The sequence below is a fragment of the Poecilia mexicana genome, unplaced genomic scaffold, assembly GCF_051168715.1.
Source record: "Poecilia mexicana isolate PSO_F unplaced genomic scaffold, ASM5116871v1 scaffold_2, whole genome shotgun sequence".
Classification (NCBI taxonomy): domain Eukaryota; kingdom Metazoa; phylum Chordata; class Actinopteri; order Cyprinodontiformes; family Poeciliidae; genus Poecilia; species Poecilia mexicana.
Genome location: NW_028263371.1, coordinates 50,172,879 through 50,198,607, shown reverse-complemented (window position 1 = coordinate 50,198,607; position 25,729 = coordinate 50,172,879). Strand labels below are relative to the sequence as shown.

The 25,729-nt window shown below is 36.7% G+C and overlaps 1 protein-coding gene across 3 annotated transcripts in view; it reads right to left on the bottom strand.

Annotated features, from left to right (window-relative positions):
• Nucleotides 1-25,729, bottom strand: part of LOC106919069 (partitioning defective 3 homolog B-like) — a 218,251-nt gene that overhangs the window by 126,949 nt on the left and 65,573 nt on the right. For 2 of the 3 annotated variants that reach the window (XM_088002255.1, XM_088002260.1), the window contains exons 6-14: nt 24,912-24,995; nt 23,719-23,844; nt 21,104-21,359; nt 19,402-19,510; nt 18,151-18,290; nt 17,938-18,066; nt 7,360-7,551; nt 5,808-5,966; nt 962-1,115 (exon numbers count right to left, since the gene is read on the bottom strand). In XM_088002255.1, coding sequence (XP_087858381.1) covers nt 962-1,115; nt 5,808-5,966; nt 7,360-7,551; nt 17,938-18,066; nt 18,151-18,290; nt 19,402-19,510; nt 21,104-21,359; nt 23,719-23,844; nt 24,912-24,995 — 1,349 coding nt within the window. The remainder of the gene's footprint in view (nt 1-961; nt 1,116-5,807; nt 5,967-7,359; nt 7,552-17,937; nt 18,067-18,150; nt 18,291-19,401; nt 19,511-21,103; nt 21,360-23,718; nt 23,845-24,911; nt 24,996-25,729) is intronic. The other variant, XM_088002257.1, reaches the window with a different exon arrangement.

Here is a 25,729-nt window from a genome sequence, read left to right as displayed (position 1 = left end):
GTGGTGAGGCTATGATTACTAAACAAAAAACCGCCTGATGTGTTTTCATTGTGGAATTAATGCTGCCTTCAAATGCAGTTTAAGCAGCTGACTTTAGCCCAAAAGACTTTAGGAGAGAAGAATGAAAACCCGTCAAATTACTTAAAGAACTGCTTCTGATACCAAAAAAGTCATTTTCAGCATTTTGACCAGCAGCAAATAGTAGTCAGTTTTGAGAATCAGTCGAACTAAAACTTCCAAACAGTTTGTGCAAGCATTGTGTGCACATTTTTATAATTTGTTTACAGTTGATTATGAGCTTTCGTAGCTGGAAGTTGTGTGGAAAAATCATTTAAATGATTACTGATTATTTTTATGTAAACAAGTCTAAGATTGTGCAATGAAACTCAAACTAAAAGCAGATGTTTGTGGCGTTTTGCATCAATGTGGCAAAATATTAATAAGGGAAACTGTTTGTTTGTTGTGCTGCGTGTAACATAATAACTTTGTTACAGAAAAAAACGTGCTACATCCACATCCTGTTCAGAGTTACTCGATATGGAACTTACTTTCTTGTATATTTTCTTCTGCTATTCCACCCCATTTGTGTGGAATCTTTAAAATGGTCTTTAAATGTTGAAAAATCAAATCAGTCACTTAGATAGAAGTAACCAGGTACAGACACATTTTAAAGGATGCTTTGTAAGAATGGACGGCATAACAAAGATCAACATAACTTTATGCCTATATTTGGTTGTTGTATGATTTCTCTCAAGTGTCTGAAATAACTTCCCTTTCCTAAAGTTCTTTTATGGTTTATTTACAGTTTGTCTTTCTCACATAATGAAAAGGTTTTTGTCACATTGCATGAATTCCGTCCCTTATCTGTAACCAATTTAGATAAAAATGCACTAACCTTAAGCTGGTTTATAAGTAGGTTAATTGGAAGAGAAATAGCAGATATGAAAAAAGCTACACTCACCACTGGAGGAATAGATGGGGTTGGACACCTGTGTGGGGTGGACAGAGTCTGGGGCTTGACTGACGAAGCCTGTCTGACCTTTGAATGGGCTGATCAGTCCTGGTACGCCAGACGAACTGTCAAAGGAGCGATTGGGTGACACCTCATATTGATCCTAAAAGGAAAAAACAACAAATATTACTCAGCATTTCCACAACAGCGTTTATATGCACAGACAGGGATAATGTACAAAGACAACTACAGAGGACTGCAAATAAAAATTGGGGAATTCCCCTCCCCCCTGTTAAAACAAATGTTAAATAATTAAGCTTATTTAATATTGTTCAAAGACGTAAGTGTAAAATATGAGTAATGTTTAAATTGTTTGTTAAATTCATCTTGGGTGAAAAAAAACCCCTCACGCTAACTATTTTAAGAATCAGAAACATGCAAGATAAAGCCAGAGACTTAAATAAGTGACTTAAAAGAAACCATTTTCTGTGGTATGTCTGCGCTTAATTCAGGCTGCAAGAGAGCGAGAGAGAGCAAGACTTCGATCAAATGCTATGCAGGCTGAACATATCACTACAAAGCTGGTGGCTATATTTAAGAAATGTCAAACTTATGGTTAAGCTCCAGAGAAAAATGTTTAAGTAATGTTGGATATGCAAAACCATTATTACACTGCATGACTCTCACACAGTCATGTAGTGTCATCTCTGTCACAATTAAAGACAGTTCGAAGCAGGAAAACTAAATAAAAAAAAAAATTAAAGACTGTTCCTACATCTTTAGTTCTTAAAAAGAAATCAGAATAACCTAAAGTCCTTATCTGCAGGGCAAAGTTTTACAAATGCTGGAGTTTGAAAATAATCCGCAAAATTCTGATTGTTGCATCTTTAACTAGATGAATAGAGAAGAGCTTCTTTTAGTTGCCTGTCTCAGCAGGATTGGGAAACTTTAAAACACAGGACAGTGGAGGACTCTTTTCCCACGCCCCGTTGAGTTGGAAGCATCTTCAGCAGTGCTTCACTTTTCAATGTTTGTGTGGCCCTAACCATCACACCGACACCTTTCTCCTGCTTGGAGAGCCCTCTGAGGGCCCCCCTAATGCTCAAACAAAGAATGGATTACACTCTTGGTGTGTTTTTTTTTCCTGGTAATTTCTTTGGGGATTTAATTTGCATTTATTTGTCTTCTGTGTGTGTAGAAAAAAACTGATGTTCATTCTCATTAATATGCATCCATCTGTGTCATTTTGAATTTGTAAAACAATGTGTTTGTGTCCCTCCGTGTTGGATGAGCTCTCATCTCAAACAACAAAGACGACATAGCAGCGGTATCAGTGTGTGTGTGTGTGTGTGCAATAAATCTCCTTGTCATCCCACTCTTGACCTCGCACTGAACACCAGTGGCTAGCGCTTGAGCAGCCCCTCCAAGACGCATCATTCTTTAGTTTGGTAGACATCCCATTGGCCCCCTCCCCAGTTCTACCATTAACCTGTGATACGGTGCAATCAGATTTATCTCAAGAGATAAATGCTCTCACAGCAACCACAAGAAGTCTATAAATTATTATAACACTGGATAACCCCCCACCCCCCAAAAAAAACAAAAAAACAGTCAAAGTTTTAGGAAACATTCCTGGATTACATCAGATTATTATTATTATTATTATTATTGTGTTTCCTGAACCCATGAATGTGTCTGAATAAGTGGCAGCAAATTATCTTCCTTCACAGATTTATGCAATTATTGTACGTTCCAAGTTTATTTTAAATAACGACGCTGACTTGGCCTTTAGCGTCCAAACAACCTCATAAAAGAAATAATGAATGGCCTGAAAGTAATTAGGAGAATTACACTTCAAAACAGGCTAGAATCTAAATAAATAATGGACCTAATCATAAAAGGTTAGTTAATGCAATATAATTCAAAGGTATCGACATAGTTCTAGTAAGAAAATTAAACGTTTAGTGATTTATTTAATTTGCTCCTCAGAGAGAAATTCTAATGCAACAAACAGCATCTAAAGATTTTCTGTAATCTACTTATACATTTCTTCAATTCAGCCAAACAGGCTGAAAGATACCTACATACACACAAACAGGTTATGCAGTTGTGTCACCATTTTTTCTTACCGAAGTCTGGAAGAAAACGCCAAATTGCCACTAAAAAGAAATTGATTGAGGCTCATGGCTGCCATGAACTGGAAACTATGGGAACACCAGCATCACTCTTCACAAGTAAGCCAGTTTTACATTCACATCTTTGGAAAGAGTGCTAACAACGTAGCGTCTGTGATGCAGCTACGTATGGACATGCCACAGTTTACCATAGAAATATCTTAAAGTCAGGTGAGATAAAGACTAAGCAATATGGCCACAAAGATGCATATGGTCCCACCAGCATTGTGCTGTTTTGCTGCGATTCTGGTGCATTGCACTAAGTGGACAAAGCACGTCCAAGTTTTTTATCTTCTTAATCTCAAATAGGCTAATAGATGACTGGAGCATGAACCCAACAGAGTGTTTCTACAAGACAGTCATCCCAAAAGACACATTAGAACTTGATTTTGAAGGGATAATGCCAGATAACTTTTAATATTCTGGAAAGTTCATTCCAAAATCCCCATCAGAATGCTGTTGAAAAAGCCTTGACTGTGCAAAGTTAGATTCATTCCAAGAAACAAACTGAAATAAATTAGAACAAGCATTCCTGATAAGAAGCGGAGTCAAATACCCAGCCAGAGATACGAGGAAAGCTTGTTGACAACTGAAAAGTGTGATCAAGTCTAAGCCTGTCACAATAAGAGATAAGTCAATTAATCGTATGACAAATTAAAACGAGCTCAATAATTTCCATTTGCGTGATTGTTTGTTTACCTCGTCTCTCTCTCTCTCTCTCTCTCTCTCTTTCAACTGAAGACCAGATGACAGAAGTCTGGTGAAGTGATCTCAAATATCCAAGTTTGTGAAGGACATTTTATTTGTTGTTGTTAAAGTTTGTTAGAAACTAAAGTTCATTGATCTTTAGTGTATTTGCATAATTATTCCATTTCCATTATAATACTTGAAAATGGTCTCGAACCAACATTAACTTTTATCACAATAACTTCTGGGACAATTTATCATCCAGCAAAGTTTATTATCATGACAGGCCTATTGAAGTTGCAGCTTGCTAAGAAAAATTTCACCAATTATTACTAGTGGGCGTGTGGGAACATATCTGAATTTAGAATATTTGGCCACCAGTTTATAACATTAGGCTGAAACACACTTGAACGTGACAAAGAAATCTGTAAGGAGTCAATTTTTTCACAGCACTGTAAAAAGCTGGAAAGGGATCATTTTTTTCCTTTGCTACTTTAGTATGGTACCTGTTAGGTAGCAAAACTCTGTACATGTAAAATGTATCAATAGTAGACAGAGCTAAATCTACAGTCCCTCTTTTTATTTCTAATTGCGTATTTGGTGAGAGGACACAATGCAAACTCTGCATTTAGTATTTTTCCAGCCAGTCCTGCGAGGGCCTATTCACCTGGCTGAATATGAGCAGGAGGCTTGTGCAAACAGACTGTGTGGCCTTGTAAAAAAGGCATCAACTGAGAAGAGGATGAGATTAAAAGCTTTTTATTTCTTTCGACTCACAAAGAGACACATCTGAGTCAAGAACACTCGTATAACGAAGAACTCAGACACAAAATTTGTAAGGCTGATGTGTAAATGCTCTTTTTGCTGCTGATTCTGGTAGCAGCAGAAAGCAGAGCAGAGAGACTGGAGTCAAGAATCAGAAGAATAGATAGGAAGGCTGAAAGGCTTGTGCAGAAAAGGCGTATTAAACTGACTTCAGAAAAAAAACAACTATTTTATTTTCTTAGAGCCCACCAAGGAATAGGGAAGACCACATGTCAAATCCTCTGAACCTTTGCACATATTTTGACATTGCAACTACAAACTTCACATATAACATTTAACATGTAACATTTATTGGAACTGTATGTGATAGAGCAACACAATTAAGTGCATAATTGTGATGTGCAAAGTGAATTATACATGGTTAAAAAGGTTTTACAACTAAAATCTGAAAGGGTGACATGCATTTGTGTCCAACCAGCTCGCCTTCAGAAGTACCTTGAACAGTTCAGCTGACTGTAATTAGGTCTCTGTATAAAAAAAAAAAAAAAAAAAAAAAAAAAAAACAGCTGTTCTGTAAAGACACAAAACGGCATCCTGGAAACCAAGGAACACACCACACAGTCCAATCTGAATGAGCCTGAGCATTAATTGACAGATAGACTTGCAGTAGTCACCAAGTGTTTTATGAAAAAAAAAAAAGATTTTCAGGTAAAAAAGATAAAGTTTATAGAAACTAGAAATTCTTCACTTCACTTTTGATTGGTTAAAAAGTGGCATAACGTGTGGATAACATCTATCAGCCACAGAGCATCAGTCTGTTCAGGAACAACCTGCCCCTTGAAATCTGTTCTGCAGAGACAGTACAGTCTTTTAAATCCTGCTTGAAAACTTTTTTTTTCCACATTGCCTTGACATTCTAGTTCTGCTGGATTCGAATAGAAGCCTTCATGGTGGTGCAGTTGCTATCACTGTGGTCTTGTGCTGGTTTAACGTGAAGTTTCCATGGTCTCCCGGCTTCCTCCCATAGTCCATAAACATAAACATGACTGTTAAGTTAACTAAGCAGAGATAGACAATGGATGTTTGAAGTCTAATATCCTCTATCATGTAGTCTCCTTTTTTGTAACCAGTTTTTCAATCACTTTTAGCTAATTGTTTTTAAAGAAAGTTCTAAAGCAATTTAACCAAGGTTTTTGCTTTGAAGTTAGCTAAACTAAGGGCCAAAGTACCTTTAAATTCCTCAGCACCACCAACTGAATCATCCCTCTAACGTTTCCTTCCTGCGACATCGACCGTCGGAGTGTCTCCATGGCTGCATGGTTGGAGCGTCCCAGCAGTGACTCTCCATTTACGGCGATGAGCTGGTCGTTGATATGCAGCCGCCCGTCCTGCAAAAGCACGACATTTTATTTCAGACATATGAATAAGCAAACAAAACATGAAAATCCAAACCTCAAAGATCAAAACACCAAAAATCTACACCGAAAGATCACATGGCGCAGTATTCTCATGCACACACCCACCCACACTCCCATGACTAAATGACACAACTCAGCCTCCACCACAGTGACCACCACTGTGGGACGTCCCTTAAAGATTAGGCCCAATGCTTTCTATTTAAGTTATAAGGTCTGTGGCACTAACAGCTGCAGTCAGAGTGGTTTAATGTGTATAAATTTGCTTGCCTGTTTGTCTTAGCTGTTTAAGAAGCATCACCTGCTTCCTGATGAGGAAAAGGTCAGAGGTGAACAGAAAAGGAGCAGAAAGCCACAGGGAAGAAGAAACATTTGAAGTGACCCAGTGAGACCATCTGGCAGTCAAATGTTTATTTTCTGCTTTTTATCTCCATGATGTTACGCTTTGATCCTTTAAGCCATAAAGTGCGCCTGTATGCAAGCGAGGCAGTAAGAGACGAACCACATTTACCACTGTAATACGGACCGAGTTAGTTAAGTATTTAGGTAAAGCGTCTCACCTTGAAAGTTTTCACACCTTGTCACACTACAACCACAAACTTAAGTGAATCGAATCAGGATTTTATTTCAGAAAGCAACATAAAGCTATAGATAAACATGAAGAGGAAGGAAAATCAATCTCACCAAGTCACTACTTTCTATAAGCACTTGCAATAATAGCTACAGCTCTTTCAACTTTGTCTCTATCGGCTTGCAAAAGGGCTCAAGTTTAGTCACACAAGAAAAAGAGTAACTTTGAAGTGTTATCATGAGTTCACAATTGAATTTGGGTCTTGACTTTGACTGTCAAAGTCAAGACAGTCAAAGTCAATTCAAAGAATTTGCTTTGCTTCCTATTATAGCTCTGCCTTTATGTTTAGAGTTATTGTCCTGCAGGAAGATGCCCTGTGTCCCAGCGTCAAGGATCCACCAGGATTGGAACATTGTTTTATAACCTAACCCTGCTTTTAAATTTCTCCACAGCTGTTCCCCTAACCCGTCCGCTGTGTTCCTTGTGTTTCATTTTACTGTTTCTCTAAGGTTTTTTGCACTGCTACATGTGAACTCTGGTTAACATTTAATAAAAAGGATAGTAACTCTGCACTCTATTTTACTTAGATTTTTGAAAAGCATGTAATCTTTTATTTCACTCCCCGTCTTAGCGCTACTTTTTGCTTGTTGATCACAAAATACCAAATATATGCTGTTATATGACAGAATGTGAAAATCTCAAGGGTGTACAATTACACAAACACTGTTGCAAGGCATCTTAAACTGAAATATAATAAATGGCTTTAAATTGTGTTTTTGATTAACAGTATGTCACCTTGTATGCAGCTCCTCCATGAATGATGGATTTGATGAAAATTCCCAGATCCTCTCCCGTCTCCCTGGACTTGTTTCCCTTCAGGCTGATGCCAAGTCCCGCCGAGCCAGTGTCATTGAGGGGAACCTCAAACATCAGCTGCTCCTTCCCGTTCTCCAAAACCACGCCACGCAAACGAGACAACTCGTCTTTCTAGGGGGGGGAAAAAAAGAAGAAAAAGATCCTGCAGATCAGGTGAGATGCATTAATGATGTGAGGAGATGGCTGAAAACTGGGTGACAGAGTTCATCTTATTGCATGTCAATAGTCTCCAAAAGCTAAACTAAAAGCTTTTCCATTTTCGAGAAAGAAGCGCAGGGTGCTTTTCAGCTAAATTTCTCTATGACTAAAAAATGGTCTGAAGAAAAACAAGTCTAAAGAAGAAGAGAAAAGCCATTTGGACTGTCTGCTTTTATGCACCAATTTCTCCCTCTCTCAGCTCAGCAATATCAATAAAAGTTCTGCATTTTACAAGAGGTAATTGAAGAATACAGCCAACACAGAGAGACTGAAGGACAAAAGCAGAGGAGAATATAAAAGAGAGCAATTGTAAACCTGACAAAAAAAAGAAGAAAAGAACCGTAGATGGATTGTTGAGGTAAAAAAAAAACAACAACAAAAAAAACAGCCAAACAAAAAGATGGTGAAAAACACCATATCATTAGGGCAGCTGTATGGCAGTAATCACCAAGTGTGGGACACATTTAGAGGAAAAAATAATCTAAACAAAGAGAGTGTCCAAATGAAAGTGTGTGTTTGAAGCCTGTGATGGCTCAGCAGGAGAGCTGTCATGGTTTCAGCTCATGTGGAATATTACTTTTCAGTAATATTCTAATTTAATGAATGGGTCTGCATCTTGTTTGTATTTGGGAATTTTCAAGTAAATTCGTTGACATTTGACAGTGGAATGTTTTCCCTCCCTCCACATTGTGTAAAAACTAATATCCAAATGAGGAAGAAATGATATCCATGCTAACATGGTCATTTTCCTAATATTATTTGGCCCTGAGACCTCCTAACTGGTATTGTGTTCTAGGTCGCAGTCCCGCTGGATAACTAAGAATGCTGGAGCTAAGGTCACAAACACATAGCTGGAAATAAATGTTTCACAGAATATCAAATATATATAATAAATATCCATTTGTCCACACGAGTTTAAAAATAAAGCATATAAGCTGTTGTAGGACAAGAACATTTTTCCCACACAGCGAATTTGCATTGTGTGCTTAAATATATTTTTTACTCATTCTGGCTTCATTTTTGCTTTACAAATAGTACATGATTGAGTCTGTGGTGTGTAATTGTGCAACTGAAGGTAGATCTTCTTGATTTTAAAATGATAATTTTTGCATTAAAGTATACTGCTCAAAAAAATAAAGGGAACATTTCACTTTAATTTTGTGTGTGGCTCCAAATCCAGGCCTCCATTGGTTAATAAATTTGATTTCCATTGATGATTTTTGTGTGATTTTGTTGTCAGCACATTCAACTTTGTACAGAACAAAGTATTCAATGAGAATATTTCATTCATTCAGATCTAGGATGTGTTATTTGAGTGTTCCCTTTATTTTTTGAGCAGTGTGTATTAACTTTGCACAGCTTGTTGAACTCTTGTCTATATCCTTTACTTATTTAATAACATGATGGCGATATTTAGCACAGCTTTCAGTTCAGAGGGAGGTCTAATTGGTTTGACCAACAGAAAGAGTAATAATTAATTTAATATTATTTTATTTAGATAATCAAACAATTTGAGAATATCAAACATGAATACAGAAGTTGCAACATATTTGTTATACTGAACAAAGCAATGTATTTATGTTTTCTTTAATTTAATCTAAATTCCTGCAGCTGTAGATTTGTCAGTCTCACAGACTGTCAATATCCGTTTATGTAGCTGTCAATAAAAATGGATGAATGCAGTGTGTGTATGAGAGTGTGCATTTTTGTGGGTCATGAGTGTTAGGTTTAAACACTGCTGTTTGCCTGTGGGGATTGTAGGTTTAACAGCGTTAAGCCGACATAAAGTCCTCAGCTCTGCAGAAAACTGTTTTCCCTGCTGGAAGAATAACTGACTGTCCAGACCCGATAGGAAGCTCCCCGACCTTGGAGAGAAAAAAAAAAAAAAAAAAAACTGGTGGAAAATGTTAGCCATGTTCAGTTTATAATTGCAGTGAAAACGCTTTCACTGCCTGAAACTTTTTTACATCAATTTTATTTGTTTTCTGACACTTTTATTTGGTTTTACTCCCGCCCTCCGTCAGTCATGATTTTAAGTTCTCTTAAGCTTCAGAGACAACAAATGCTAGAGCAAATTCAACTTAAGCAGTGGTACTCAGAAGAGCTTACATGGCTTCCCTTCACATGCAAATACATGTTTGGCTGATAAAAATCTATTTGAAAGCAGTAATTGAGGTTTAATAACATATATATTTATATTTTTTTAACTATAATTTTGTGGGAAATACTTCAGACCTGTCTATTTTTCAGAAGTCTCTGCAGTAAAACAACTTGGTTTGACTTAGCATTGACCTTAAACAAGTCTTTGTTTTTCATGGAACATTACACAAGCACAACATACAAACCTTTAACTCACACAACACTTTCATAAAACATTTCTATTATTCCAGCTATACAGCTGTGATAGGAACACATTTTCTGTGTAATGATGAAAGCACAAACTCCAGTGAGCCTCTGTATTTCTCTTTCCATTCGTGGCTATAAAAGGTGTTTGATTCTTTGCTACATTAACTCTATCAAATCCACCCAATGACAGAAAAAGCCGTTTGCACAGATGAACCTTCTCGTGCAGGTCGTTTAACATTTAAATGGGTTTGCCACAATGATAGATCTACAGGAGGCCACGCTATCAAAGAGACAGCTCAGTCGGTGAGTGAGTTTTATTAAACAGAGCCAGAAAATGTGCAGGAGAGAATGATGGAAGGACGCATTATGTGGAAATGAGTGAGAACACTCAACTACTTCACCTACATCACCTCTACAGGAGAAATGAAGTGTGAGATGGAGAGAGACATAGAGAAAGACTGGATGACATGAGAAATAAGAAGAATAATGATCATAATTTGAGTTGTCAGGATAACATAAGGGGTCTACTTAAACATAGTTTTGCCATGGTATTTGATAAAATGACAATGCTAAAAGCTGCATTGCTATGGTTCATGGTCCAAAGGTCCAGGAACCATAATACAGCAAAAATAACCAACTTGGACCATGTCAACATGGACCAAAATCTCAGAGGAATGTTTCTGATTCCACACTGAATTGAGGAAGATCTGAGGGCAAAAGGTGGTCTGAAGCAGTACTAGAAAGGTGTTCAAAGGTGTGGTGAGTGTATATTATTTCTGACCTTTCAACACCATCTCCCAGAAGAAGTGTCTCTGGGAAGAGGGCTGTCTGAATTTCCTTCCTGGACTTGCTAACTCTCTGACCCAATCTTGGACTAAGCAGAACATAACAGCTTCCCATTTCTGAAAATTACTGTCCAATCACTGACCACGTGGGACGAGTTCACAAATTGAAATCCCATCAATAGTTTCTCGAAATGGCCGGAGTAGTAATGTTACATAGTTTTATTGTTGCAACAAAGCATCTGCAGTCCTACAGAGGCTGGACAACAAAATGAAATTACATGTTAAAAATGAAAGGCTTCTGATCTTAGTGGAGAATGCTGTCATGATGTTGCAAGACCAGTTTCTGCATTCTACAAAACAACACATTAAAGGCTGTGCAGAATGACAAGTTGGACTCCAAAATGGTGTAAAGTCTTTGTAATTGGACAACAAGCGTAGTAGGGCAGAGTTGTGAGAAAAACAAAATGTCCTTAAAAGACCAATGGATTCTGCTGTAAAAAGCAGCAAATGCAGTTGTTACAATCTCAAAACCACAGGCTTGTGTGCAATTTGAATTAAAACTGCCATATGAAGGGCTAATTATAATTGTAATATTTAAGCATTTATTGTTACCCAAAAGGTTGATATGAGGTCTTCAAACACAACCTGTTGTGTAGCAGCAACCACAGCCAGCTAGACACTATTCAAAGAGGCTGACTATTTTCCTTCACTTTAAAATTCCCCTTTAAGAAGATTCCTCAAGGTGAGGTCAGGCGAGGTGAGGAAAGAGGTTCATCTCATTGTACTTTAAGGTCTTTACTGGCTTGCTTTGATGCATGTAATTGAATGTTGTCGAGAATAAAAAGCATGCCTTCTTGAGCAATGCTGACAACAGATTGAAGGAAGTGTCTTCTAAATCACAGACAATATGACTGGGAGTTGATTGGAGTTAATTTTAAATCCAAATTGATCCAACTAGCTCATCATTGAAGTATATTTTTCTGTTTTTGTCCCTGTCCACAAGGAACAACTTAAAGCAAAGCTAAGTCTTTATCTCTAAGAATAACAGCAGCATTGTGAAATATCCAAGCTGATCCCCCGAGGTGTGCAGTCAAACCCGACGTTGGTGACCGTTAGCGTCTCTCCTGTGGTCAGCGCTTTAACACACAACAGCGATGTTGGACGATAAGAGGATGAAGGAGCTGAAAGGCCCTTGATAAACAGCAGAAAGACGTGAGATGAGACAGAAAACCACAGAAGAGAGATGTGATACCCTTCTTGACTGCTCTCCACTGGGATGATGGCAGCTCCTGCAGAGACACCAAGCTGCCAAGTGTGTGAATGTGTGTGTGTGTGTGTCTGTGTATAAACAGGTCTCAGAGTGGTGTAACAGATGGGGGATCTACTGTAGTGACTGTGAGGTCACACTGGTGACAGTATCAGTGTGATGCACTCATACGCACAAAGAAACAACAGACTGACGGGAAGAAGCACACCAATGCACAGGCTTGCTTGTAGTGATGGATGAGGCTTAATCAGAGTAAAGAAACCGTTCAATACAGTTGCTTTGTTAAGAACATGCTCTGTCACCAGTTACTAACTGTTTACTGATTTCATGCTGATGTGAGTGTGAGGAACATCTGGCACCAAAAAGCCTTTTTTTTTTCTCCTTTTGCTAAAAAAGGGACAGAGAGAAGAATAGAAGGGCAGAATAGGAGGTCAAAAAATGACTAACAAAAAGCCCATAGAAAACAAATTTACACATTTTTGCATACTAATTAAAAAGCAAAACAGAGCTGTAGAAAATAATATTTATTATAATACTTATGTCTTTGTGATCATGTCAGGAGATTTCAAAATTGAAACAGACCTACTGGAATGGATCAAACCAGTAATGTTCAAATTCAAAATACGGAAAACATCCTTTTTGCTTTGTAAAAGAACAAAATATCAGCGTTTGATCACTGGATTGGTTTATACTATTGAGTTTTGGATGGATCGACACCAGACAGTACTAACTAGATATGTTTTTTTTAAAAGTGCCTGAATTTCCATTGCTCTTTGATCCATTCGAGACAATAGAACGTTTGGTGATTTTATTTTAAGTCTTTACGTTGGAAATGACAAGATGATAAATCTTTAGTCAAAGAAATCCCTGTAATGGAGCGATTAAGGTCACAAACGGGACATTATAGACATAAACGTCACTGTACTTTATAAGGTAAATAAAGAATAAATAAATGAATATTTGTATTCATTTTTGGGGTGTTTTTTAATTTTATTTATTTATTTTTTTATTAATCTTATGTATTTTTAGGTGCCATTATATTTGTTTGATTGACGACAGATTAAATTTTGCCTGCAACACCACACAGAAAGTTCATTAATGTGAACTGACCCCGTAGGAATATAAAACATATAAGAGGGGAGAAAAAAAGGACATGTTTGAATTATTTGCAGGCAGAAAAGAGGATATTTGTGTCGAACATTAGTTCCGAACCACTAGCCAACTCAGCAGGCATATCTCTGCTCATATGCAAAGAAAATCACTGCAGAAAAAAAGGTTTCACACTGTATAAACGAGTAAGTGTGTGAGTTTGTGATGTGTTTAGCCTGCACACAGAGAGCCAGCACAGCATGATGTATACTTGCTATACCGTGGACTGAGTATGAATATGCTGTAAGTCACAGATCGGCAAACTGAGTGAGAGCCTGTGCGCATGTAGAGGTGGTGTAACGTCTTTGTTCTACAGCGAGTGTAGACATTAGCTGACAACACCAGATGGTCGGCTAAAATGAGACAACGGAAGAGGGGGAGGAGAAGAAAGACGAGATCATTCCATCATTTCCGCGACATTCTTCTTCTGCTTCCCTCCCGCATAAACACAAACAAACGGGTACAAATGCGAAGAAAGCAGAAGAGCTTATATTCGTGTTTAAAGTCTGTAGGATCAGGCTTTAAAAGTGCTTGTATTTTCATTCTGTTTGTAATAATCAGCAATGTTACAAATGTTATAAGAGTTAATGAAGACACAAAAACACACAAAACAGCTTCAATAAAGCCTCTAAATTATCACCACTAAAATGTACACATAGCTCAATAATTATAGTGATAGGTACCAAAGGAGATATTTTAATTTTTAAATACAGGTTGTATAAGTCAACAGCAAAACCTCTGAGCTTGTTGAGAAAAAATGTTGATTGTGTAACTCTGCAGACCTTTAAGTATTTATATTGCTGAAACATCTTTTCAGCTTGCCATATGCTGACTTATCAGCCTTCACTCACTGTTTTCCAAATTATCCAGATTTGAGGAAAGTTCTTCATATGAGCCCATGGATTTTCTGCCAAATTTAGTTCAGGGCTTTCATAAAATATAATTTTCTCCAGGTGAGGCTAAAATTGCTCTTCATCTCCAGCTCTCTAACTGATACTTTAAAGCTTTGGGTCAAAATTGACTGGTATCTGCAACTAATTTAAACTTTATTTACTCGAGAGGAAAGAAGACCCGCACTATGATGCTGCCACCACCTTGTCTCCCTGAGTATGTTCTTCTTTTGATAATGTGTTGTTTTGAATGCCAAATGTACATCTATGTGTTCAAAATGTTCCAGTTTGGTTTCATTATACAAGGTTTTGTCTTGCAACTATATCTTTTGGATCAGACAAATAAAGAAAGCGTGAAATTGTTATCAAATGCAGAATGTAAATCTGGTATCATTATCAGACTTATGGCAGAATCTCTGACTAATTTCTGCTACATCTTCCATTTTGTATTTATGAAAAATAGATTGTGTATGTGTAAAAAATGTGTTTGTCCTGGGACAGGTGGATTTTATCTCAGGTTTCTCTGTGACTGATGGCCGATGTGGATGCAAATAGAGTTTGTGTTTCAAAAAGAATTTGTTTAAGATTGTACAAATTAACCTAATCCAACCAGGTTATTATATTATTTATTTATTTATTTTTAGTCTACTGAATGTTCATGTCAGGAACCACAGCAAACTTATGCAAATATCCTTCAACAGAAACTTCAGAAACAGACAACAGGAACTTAGAACAATGCTTTACCCATGAGGCAGAGTGAGCTGTAAAGTTTTCTGAGAAAGGCAACACTCTGACATTCCAGGAAAATATGTCTACTATAAACAAAGAGTAAATACAAGACATGGTGGTCTATACAAAAACAACAGCTAAGGCTTGCAGCACTCCAGCATTGCTTGCCAATTAGTTTTATAGTATTTGGTGAACTGAAATGAAGAATCAGAGTTGTAAAAAATCTGACGTTTTGTGTATACACCCAAAAAATGCATCGTTGGCCTTCACAGGCAGCAAACTATCCGAGAGTTCAGACATGCACACGCGATCAAATCCTGGATATATTAACAAATTATCCTAAATGTTAACACATGCTCGCACCCTAACACTTCACTGCTTTTCCTGTCTGCAGACACAGAGTTTCCTATGGGGCTCAGAGTCACATGCACATGTCTGTGTTTGGTCGCCTGGCAGCCGCTGAGGAAACATCAGTCGACAGGAGCGGAAAGAGGCACAAAGGGAAGAGGCATAGAGAGCAACGTAAAAACAGAATAAGACACATTGAGGAAGAGGAAACATAAACCACAGACGGGTAAAGAGAGGAAGCCAATTTAATTCTCCTAATCAAAATGTGCCCCTAAAAGTTTAGAAAAATAAAACAACTTTTTATTGAATATCATATTCTGCAAGTGTGGGGGAGTAGAACAAAAAAAATACAGTGGAAAGTTGTGGAAATCTGTGACAATTATCAGCTTTTTTTTTGTGATGGTAAAGTCATCCAGTTTCATAAAAAAAAAAAAAAAAAAACGTCCAGGGAAGGGAACCCTTAATTGATCTTTTGTTTATTTTTCATATTTCCTGAGCAAAGAAATAAATGATTTTCAATTTTATTTTAAAGTGAAGAAAGACAGCAAAAACAAAACAAAACAAAAATCCAGAAAAGCAAGTGTCATTGAGTGAAATAAAAATCTGATCCCACAGGAAACATGTCATGACACGCATCACAACTGTAAATAGTCAAGTTTCCAAGTGTAGCCATCTTTGACAGAGATTTCCACCCAATCCCACAATAAGACTAAGGCTTTTTGAGGTCACCATGTGATGTCACAAAGCCAAACTAAAATTGTTAGGTTTTACTGGCTTTCTATATTTGTTTGAAGAATTAGTAAGATGTTCACAGTTAAGACAGAAATGGAATTTCCCAGTTTGAAGTCGGAAAAACCTCTAACAAACTGCAAATCTGAAATAATAGGGGACTTCGTTTTGTTGTCGTTCTTTTTTAACCTGACATTAAAATATGGCAGCCTCAAAACATAATGTTTCCATTTGCATGTGTTACCAGTGGAAGATCTCGCTTCTCTATGTTCTCTTTGTAAACATGGTAGGACGAGTTTAAAGACCTCAATTATAGTGTCATCTAACCGCAGAACTTTCTCCAAAACCTTTAGTGAGTGATTCAGATGTTCACTGACTCCAGGAAGGTCTTTACATTGTTAAGGAAGATTGTTCTGAATTAGTTAATTTTGGAAAAAATTTGGCTGTTTCTCTCTTCCTTTATGATCCCGGGTCGTCTCGTCCCGGTCACGTTGGCACAGAGAAAAACAATGCGTGTTGACGTCACAGAATTACAGCGTTTAATCAAATAGAAGACAACACATAAAATTACAACAGAACAACAGAAAAACAGAGGCATACATTCATTTACCTGACATAAATGGAAAGAATAAGAAGGAAAGAAAGAAAGAAAGAAAAGCAAAGACGTGCAAAGATGTCTTTGGAGAATTGCAAAAGCAAATCTAATTTTTTTACTTCTGTGTAGAAAGTTTTATAGTGAAGGCGTATTCTTATCTTTAATGTATTCAAATAAGGCGTATCTTTGCTCATCCAACCAGGAGCTATCTCTGACCCTTTCTCTGAGGTCAGGAACTCCTGCTGTGTTTACGGCTTTTCACAGATGAGTGTGAAAAGCTAGAACTTCTACTGTATTGTTTTCCCACAGACAAAAGGCAGTTCAAACGATCCTAGCAAACCATCTGCTGTAACTACAGGTAAAATAAAGGTCAAAAAGCCAGAACATGTTACTGATTTTAAAACTACAATTAGGCTATTTGAATCAAGACATGTTAAGTTTTAAAACTAGCTTATTTTAAATTTATTTTCTTAACAACATGCTTCTTCTTTAGCAGACTCCCATGAGGATCTTGGATCTGAAGCTGGGAGTGATTGATGGTAAATTCATATTTCTTCAATTTCTCCAAATAATTATACAAATATCAGTCACCTCTCCAAACTTCTTTCTCGTGGTTTCGGAGTCCATTCCAGCCTTGTTCAAAAGCCCAATCTTGTCCTTGAGATCATCTGAAGTCTCTTTGATCGTTCACGTGGTACCAGGGGGTTTTTAATGGAAAGAAATTGATTTTATGGACAGATGTGCTTTATTTCCATAACGAGATGAAATAATTGATTAACTGATTGATCAGTGTGCCACATGGCCAATCTGTTGGAGCATGAATTCTGGCTCATCTGGAGGGAATCAAATATTTATTTAACTCAATGACACAAATCAGATTTTAACCTTTATGTATTTTCTTTGGACTTTGGATTTATTATTTGGCTTCCCACATAATATAATGATACCATTGTGAGGGAAAGACAGATAAAGAGAAAACTATCACTAGCATAGAAATGTAATTTTATAATTGGTGAATTAAAATAAAAGGAGCACAAGGCTACGTCTTTTTTTTTTTTTTTTTTCCAAAGGGTGATAAATTAAAGATGTAAAAAAGCTGTTTGTTAGTGCAAGAACTGTTTCTGATATGAAAAGTCAGAAAAGCGAGGAAAATAAAACCAGTGGGAAAAAAAGATGTTTATTGAGAATATTAGAACAAAATTTAGCATAAAGTGAAAACATTTGCAGAAAGAAATCGGATCTGAAGAAATGTCCTAACCCTTACAAAGAGATTTGTCCATAGCGGGATAAAGCAGTGGTACATTACTGCAGAATCAAGCCAAATTTCTTCGAAAATTAAAATTAAACAAAATTACTGGAGTGAATAAGACACTAGAGCCTTTCAATCGACTGGTGATTCTTCAAGCCAACAGAAAATCTAGTTCTGCTTGCTGCCATTTTAACACTGGGACTGGTTCTTACCATTTCTCTGGGCAGGAACATCTCATCCTGCCGCAAAACCACCAGGGACACAGTCTCTCCCTGACGAGTGCTGCGGAGCATACACACCAGCTCCTCCTGGCCCACCCCAGTGATATCCACACCATTTACCTATGCACACACACATATAAGAAACTTGTCTCCAGCAGATTTGTAGAGGTATAACAAAAACTGTTTGGGTAAGCTTCGCTGTACCTCCAGTATGCGGTCTCCAGACTGAAGCCGACCATCTTTGACAGCAGCTCCTCGTGGCAGAATGTTTTTGACTAGAATAGGACCCGGGCCGTGTATTGAGGAATCCCTGGTTACGACAGTAAATCCAAGACCTTCTGAACCTACAATCACATCCACAGAGACATGCAGAAATCTGAGCTTTTCTCCAAAGGTCTGAATATATTTCAAGAGGATTTTAAGGTGAAAATCTGATTTCAATGTCCCACACACAGGTACTTTATTCTGAGAGCTTAGGTGCAGTGTCGTTGACTCAGCTCCTGACTCCATATAATGTACTATGTGTGTGCTAACTTTAAGTATTGGAAGACTTGCTTTAAATCCTTTAGATGCAGGTGCAGCAACACATCTGCAAGCATTAAGGGGGTTCAGGAGAAGGTCAGAAAGGACAGCATGAAGAAAGAACTAGAAGGAAGGAAGGAGGAAGCCAGGAAGGAAGGACAAATAGATGAACAGATAGACGGAGAAAAGGAAGGAGGTGGATGAAAGGAATAAAAAGAGGGTTCAGGTACAGGTCACAAAGGATGAGAAGAAGACAAGAGTCCAAGTGAAATCAATGATACACATTGGAAACATAGAGGCAATGTTCTGGAAAAGAAGAAGATAAAGACGAAAAGCTTAATCAGAGAAAATATGTCCACATATAAATGTGTATGAAAGGTCTCACACACATGGCTGTGAGAACAGAAAAAAACATTGCACGCAGACACAGGGACTGGCTGTGTGGTTTATAGACCTCATTAAGTCTGGTCTCTTTAGCAGAGCCAAGTCAGCAGTTTGGGCCGCTATGAATTCATATCAGCAGAAATGAACAGATCAATAAAGACTTAATAGACCCTGAAGAGAAGGAATGTGGAAGATGGAGAGAGGAAAGCGACTTTGCCTGATAGGTTTACAGAAACAGGAACAAATCCATATGAACTGGTAAGGCAAACACCACGCCAAGAAACAAATTAAAGATTTACAGTTTTAAATAAATTTAACTAAAATGAAAAAGGCAAATCCCACAAACCAAAGAGCAACATTAAATGCTGAATGTTTAACTGAAAACGGCCTATAACAATTTAGTCTCACTGCAGGATCTTAACGCAGTGAATTTAGATAAGTTTATACTTTCACCCACTCCCGTGAATATATAAAACAAATGTTTTAACATTATGCTTCATGCTGTAATGTTTTGTACATATTCAAAAAATGAACAAAGATGCTTCCAACCTTTCTTTAAGTCGATCCGCAGCCTCCGCCCTCCTCTTTTATTGGACACCAAGCTGGAGAGCGCCGGACTTTTCCTGTGGAGAGGGCTGTCACCTCTCTCCTTTGGACTCTACATTAAGAACATGCAGCTTTTAGGAGAGTTTCAAACAAAATGCATATAACAGTAACGCTTTAATGTAAGAAATGTATTAAAAATGAAAAAAGGTTTCTGCAGGTTTTGTCAACTCAAACTTAAGGTTTTTAAGACCTTTTTCAAACCATTATGAATAAAATATAAGACCTGTGTCACGACCAAAATGTACAAAACAATATTGCATTTCTTATGTAGTAGTCGAGTTGGAAAAGGCGAATGTCGTCCAGCCAATAACTTACATTTACCAATGATAAATGCAAAAAAAAGCTAGCTAGCTAGATAGTGAGGGTTTGTTAGTAGCTACTTAGCAATCGCCTCAACCACAAAAAGTAATGATGATGATGATGATGATGATGATGATGATGATATCTGCATGCAGCTCAAACATTTGCCTTACAGAAAAGTCCCATGAGAAAACTAAACTACATAGAACATACAAGAATAAATAGTTCTGCCACAACAAAATTTAGACTTGTGATATATAAGGTCAACTTACATATTTCCTGATAAATTTAAAACATTTTAAGGACCTAATTCTTCAAATGCACAAATTTAAGACTTTTTAAGCCTTTGTAAGGATGTGCGAACACCCAGAGTTAGAAGCTATTCTTCAAAAACTCTCCTTTAATCAGGAGCTGTAGGTCTGCCTGGAACCGGAAGTGCCAAGAAAGACTTTTTTGTTTATCTGCACACAACACCCTGGATGTTCTGGATCATAATCATTTTTTAAAGGGTAAAACATCCAACATTTAACAAGTTAACATTCTCTTCTCGTTTTAAGAGCATAAATTTAAGAAATCCGTATGATTTAATAGGAGATATTTCTGCTGTGGTCAGACTTTAAATATGGAACCTGTGAAAACCGGCTAGATGAATGGAAGGAATGGATTCTGTCTTTTCTCCTCCCTTACTGGAAACAGAATAAACTTCTGGACTTTTCCAGACAGTTTATGACAAAGTAATTTAATAAATATATCAAATATGATGGTTAAAATAAGAAAAAAAACCAAAAGAAAATGTGTATCTCTTCAAACTGTTTATAGAACTGTACAGAGTTCCTGCATGACCAACAAAACTTATTTTTAATAAACTAAGATAATAAGCTGTTGCTAAGAAACTGTTCCCTCTAAGCCAGTTGTTTTTCAAATGTCAGCCAAGTAACCATAGTGACGTTGACGACATGGTTACATGTGTTCGGGTTTTATAAGCTTTTTAGCTCTAGGAAGAAGGTGGACATAAGGTAAAAATAAAGTGGAACTTATTGCTTTTTAAAGCCACAGGAAAAGAATGAAAAACAAATAAAGTATAATAAAAAAATACAGAGCTTAGAGAGATGTACTAAAACTTAGATCATGAACATTACATGATGGTGGGTGGAAACAGACCTGATGAAGGTGTTTTATCTTGGTATGAATGCATGTTGTTTGATATCTGTGCTGTCTGGTTGTTGGTAAGCGAAATATTGTAATTTACTGGATGTTAAAACTATATTGTCATATCCGTTTAATGCTGTTGAGTCATTTTTACAGCATATTTGAGTGTTTTTAGTATAACTGAAGCACAACTCACACTAACCGCTTCAAGAATAGGAGTTTCTTCTACAAGACGTGGAGCTGAATTCTCAGGAGGTTTAAACACAGGTTTGGCTTTGACTGGTGGCGGTGGATCTTTGGCCTTGGTGACACGAGGGCTGCTGTTCGGAGCCGTACTGTTGACACACAGCTGACTGATCAGACTTTTCTCATATCGCTCTCTGTTTGACGAGGACACGACTTCCAAACGAACAAGTGGGGACCGCATCGCCTGACGAAAAATGTCCTGAGATCTGCAAGGAAAAAGAGGAAAAAGATAAAGCAAAATAAAAAAAAATTGTTCAGTTTGGTGAACGAGGTTTTTTAAAGAAAGCAAATGCAGTTAGCAGATGCAATGATAATTTCATCATTCATAATAACATCCGAAGAGTACTTATCAGTTTCAGATTAATTAATTATACTGTGGGAGGGCATAACTCAATTAGGAGAAAAATAGAGATATAGTTAATAAATCTGATTACACATGATTAATTTAAAGTATATCCCAGATCCTTAGTACTTAAAACTTTAAGAAGTTTGATTTCTAACTACTACAAGACAGAATATCAAAGAAAACGATAGTTTTAGACACTGATCCCTTACTATTCCTCTGAAACATCATCATTGTGTGTGTAAAAGCTTTCCTTTTCCTCCAGTTGAATTAGTAATGGCTATTTGCAGCGTTTTTCTTTTTATCACCTTCTCCGAGCTCAAAACCAGACAGTTCAGGAAGCATAGAGCCACAACACCTGGACACACAGCCATTAGAAACTCATAAAGAATGAGAAAGATCATTTTGCAGGGAATTAATTTAGATCAGATCATGCTAAGCAAGTTACAGGCACTACGGTGTCAGGAGCAATTGGTAATCAGCATCATTCACCTCAGATAAGCAATGGAGTAAATCCAGTTAATTAAAATTTCATTTGATTACACTCCTGTTGTTTTCCGAATAGTTTATGATGATTAGAGTTGACTTTGTTTAAAAGTCAGAAATTAAAAATTCCTCCATGAATTTGATGGAAAAAAGTGAAACAGTAAAACTTTGGAAAATTGACAATTAATCTAATGTAAACTATGATGTCATTTTACATTAAGAGTACAGTTACTTTAGCATAATGAAAAATCAAGTGTCTTAAGGCAATGCTTTGCCTTGTAAATATAATCTGTGTTAAGACATCATTATGGACAATCCATACAGTGTATCAACTTAAACATTACCCTGTGACAGAGTTCTATTCTAACGCAAAGAATGATTTGCCACCAAAACGCTAACATCTTCCAAAAAAACTAATAGTAATTTTCTGTTTACAAGAAAAAAATATATATATATTCTGATTTCGAAACTGTATAAATGTGCAAGAAGCAAAGTGAATTTCCCATGATTAAATGCATAAACTATATTAAAGTCAGAATATTCTTGGACATTAAAAAGTCAAAAATTTGCGAATAAACAAACAAAAACTCTGCAAGGCCTCTGAGATTTAAGTGTTAAAATTAGGAGGTGAGAATGAGAATATTTTGAGACGCTTAATAATCTTAGTACATTTCTAATATCTCTTGTTCATGCTAATTTCAGGGAATATCTTAGTTCCAAGGTCAGACATGTTTGTCTGAAATCATGGAACATTAACCTTTTTGTCTCTCAAACGTGGAAGCCATATTTGTAAGGTCGCGAACAACATCATCAACGAAACACTAGAAGCTGAACCGTCGTCATGTGACTAATTTGTGGTACTCTCTTCTCAGTCCATGGAAAAACCATTTGAACACAGCACTCACTCTGCACGAGGATGTATTAATAACAATTGCAGTGATTTAGATTGTATTGACAGTAGAATGAAATTAGATATGAAAGCTGTGTGTTTTGTTATGAGCATGGAGAGCATTGTGCTCGGATGATATCACTATTATGTCTGATTGAACAAGGCGTGCAGCCACATTTGTGTGAAACCGATATTCTAATCAAGCAGCCTCGATAATAATCTGGCATGGACAATGGCCCTGTGTGCATTCACACAAAACTTTGCTGCACAATGCTACAGCTGAAATATCACCTGACAAGTCTGAACAAAACTAGCAGTGCTCTATGTTTGTAAGTGCAAATACAGTTTAGATACAGTGCAGGTGGATTTAAACAACACAAAATATTTGTTTTTCTTCTCCTGTTTGATAGATTTTTGTGTTTCTCAGGCAGACAAACTACATTCAAAATCCTATTTTATTAGTCTAACATATATATTTGCCTAACATGTGACCATGTGGAATGAGTCTCTATGGAGTCACTTTTATCTAATGAATGACTGAAATAATTTACCTTATGAGTAATTTATTAAGATGCACATTTATTTATTGAACTAGTGAATATATGTGAATTAATATCTGTGAATCCTAAATTTGTATTACTCAATTTACTAATAACAAAAGGAAGTGACTAACTGTGACGTAATGTGAACAACATTTGCATTCCTGAAAATTCTCCTTTTATAAACAAGTAAAGTTTCAGTTTCCGGCATTTATGTAAGTCCTTTCTTAGAAAAATAAAAATATGCAAAGTTTTTAAACCAAACAAAATGTTAGCCTCTGAGGAAAGAGATAAACAGCTGCACTCACTGGCTAAATGTCTTGTCCATGAGGTCAGTGTTGTTGATTTTCACTATGCATTCATCCTCCTGAAACAAGCCCTCCTTTCTTGAGCGGCTCTCTTCCTCCACACCACGGATATACAGACCAAGAGACCTGTGCCAGCAACAGATACATAAATATGAAAAAGCTCACATTTTTCTTTAAAGCATAGCATTAATAAAGATTTGATAGAAAATGATATTTAGTCATAGGAACTCTAAGACTGAGATAACTGTAGGCAAAAAGAACTCCAAAAGTGCTTCACTAAGACTTTTTAGAGGTTGCAATTAATAGGAGATGTTATCTATTAACTAACAAAAGGTTATGGTCAGGGCTCCTACACATTTTTCAACAAAAAAATCCCAGAACAGTTCGGAGCTCTTTATGGTAATTTAAAATGTAAAACTCTAAATTTTACAAGACATTTATGGGTGATATTTACACACAGTTAGGCTTTGACAAAATTAGGAAAAAACATAATAAAAGTCACAAATAAGGAGAGAAGCAAGAAAGGATCGATAGAAGGACAAAATACAAAATGATACAAGAATAGACACAAGAAAGAAATAAAAGAAACAAAACAGAATAGACTGTTCCAAACTGTGTAGCAGCAACACTGAAAACTGTAGCCGAAGAAACAAACACTAAGCTTAACCAGGAACAAAGGCATATATTGCAAACATTATCTGAGCAAAAGTAACATGTGGTAAAAAGAAAATAGTAATAAACAAAGATATCTTCAAAAAGAAGGTGATACTAATCTTGAAATACAATTCAACTACACAAGAATAAAAAAATCAGGGTACAAGAAAAGTGATTGTAAAATGACGAAAGGAAACTGGAACGACGTGATGAGGAAAGGAAGGAATAAACAAGAATGTGTTAAGAATGAAGATTATAAGAAGGACAGCAACAGGGTCCACAAGAGTCATGAGAACAATCATTCAAAACCATCATGGTTTCCTTTAGGAAGTTTAAAAATAAAAATAAAACAAAAAATAAACTGCACACAGTCCTTTTTTTGTTTTGTTTTCCTTTATTTAGTAGCTGCCACTGTGTCTGCAGAGTTTATGTACTTCCAAAAGCTATGTTGTGTTTCATGGTATAGCCAGAATTAGATCTTATGGGGATGTGTGCTTTTTCAGTTCAAAACAGTGTGGATGAATGTACACAAAACTCACCGTCCGCTGAGCGAAGAGCAGTAGGGAACAACGTGAATACCCAGAGGATTGTCCTCTCCCTGGATCTCCACCGTTCTGGTCAGACTAGAGAAACACAAGTAGATGGTAGAAACAAAGACAAAACAGATAAAAAAAACTATTACAGTAAGTACAACAATCATTTTATTAGACTAATGCTTTTTACCTTTTGAACAGCACAGAAGTTTCAAATGTAAAAAGCAATGGTCTTTTAAGATTTTTTTTCCCCAATATTAAGGACCCAAGCAAAAGAGGACAAAAGATAATTGCAAATGTGAAAATATGACCATACGCTTAAACTGTGTGCATACGCAGATATATTCACCTTTTTTTTTTCTAAATCCAAGCTGAGTTTTAGGTTTCTAACAACTAAAATTATTCTTCCCTCATTGGACCTATGGGTCCCCTCTCAGTACAGCACTGCTTTTATGCAGTTTATTAATTCAAATCACCTACTGGTTTGTCTTCAGGCATTCATTAAGACATAAACATTTAACTGCTATCATTTTCATAACATTCATTTTAGCGATAAGGCACGTTATGAATGCACAAGTAATAAACCACAGAGAACTGTCTTGACTATTGATGAAGGTACAATGCTTACCAGATTAAATATTCATATTCATATCTGGTAAATAAGTATTTGGCATTACGTATTTGAACACCCTGCGACTTTGCAAGTTCTCCCACTTAGAAATCACAGGGGAGGGGGCCTGAAATTTTCATCTAAGGTTCATGTTCACTGTGAGAGACAATCTAATAAAAAATATATAAAAATCCAGAAATCACAATTTTAATAG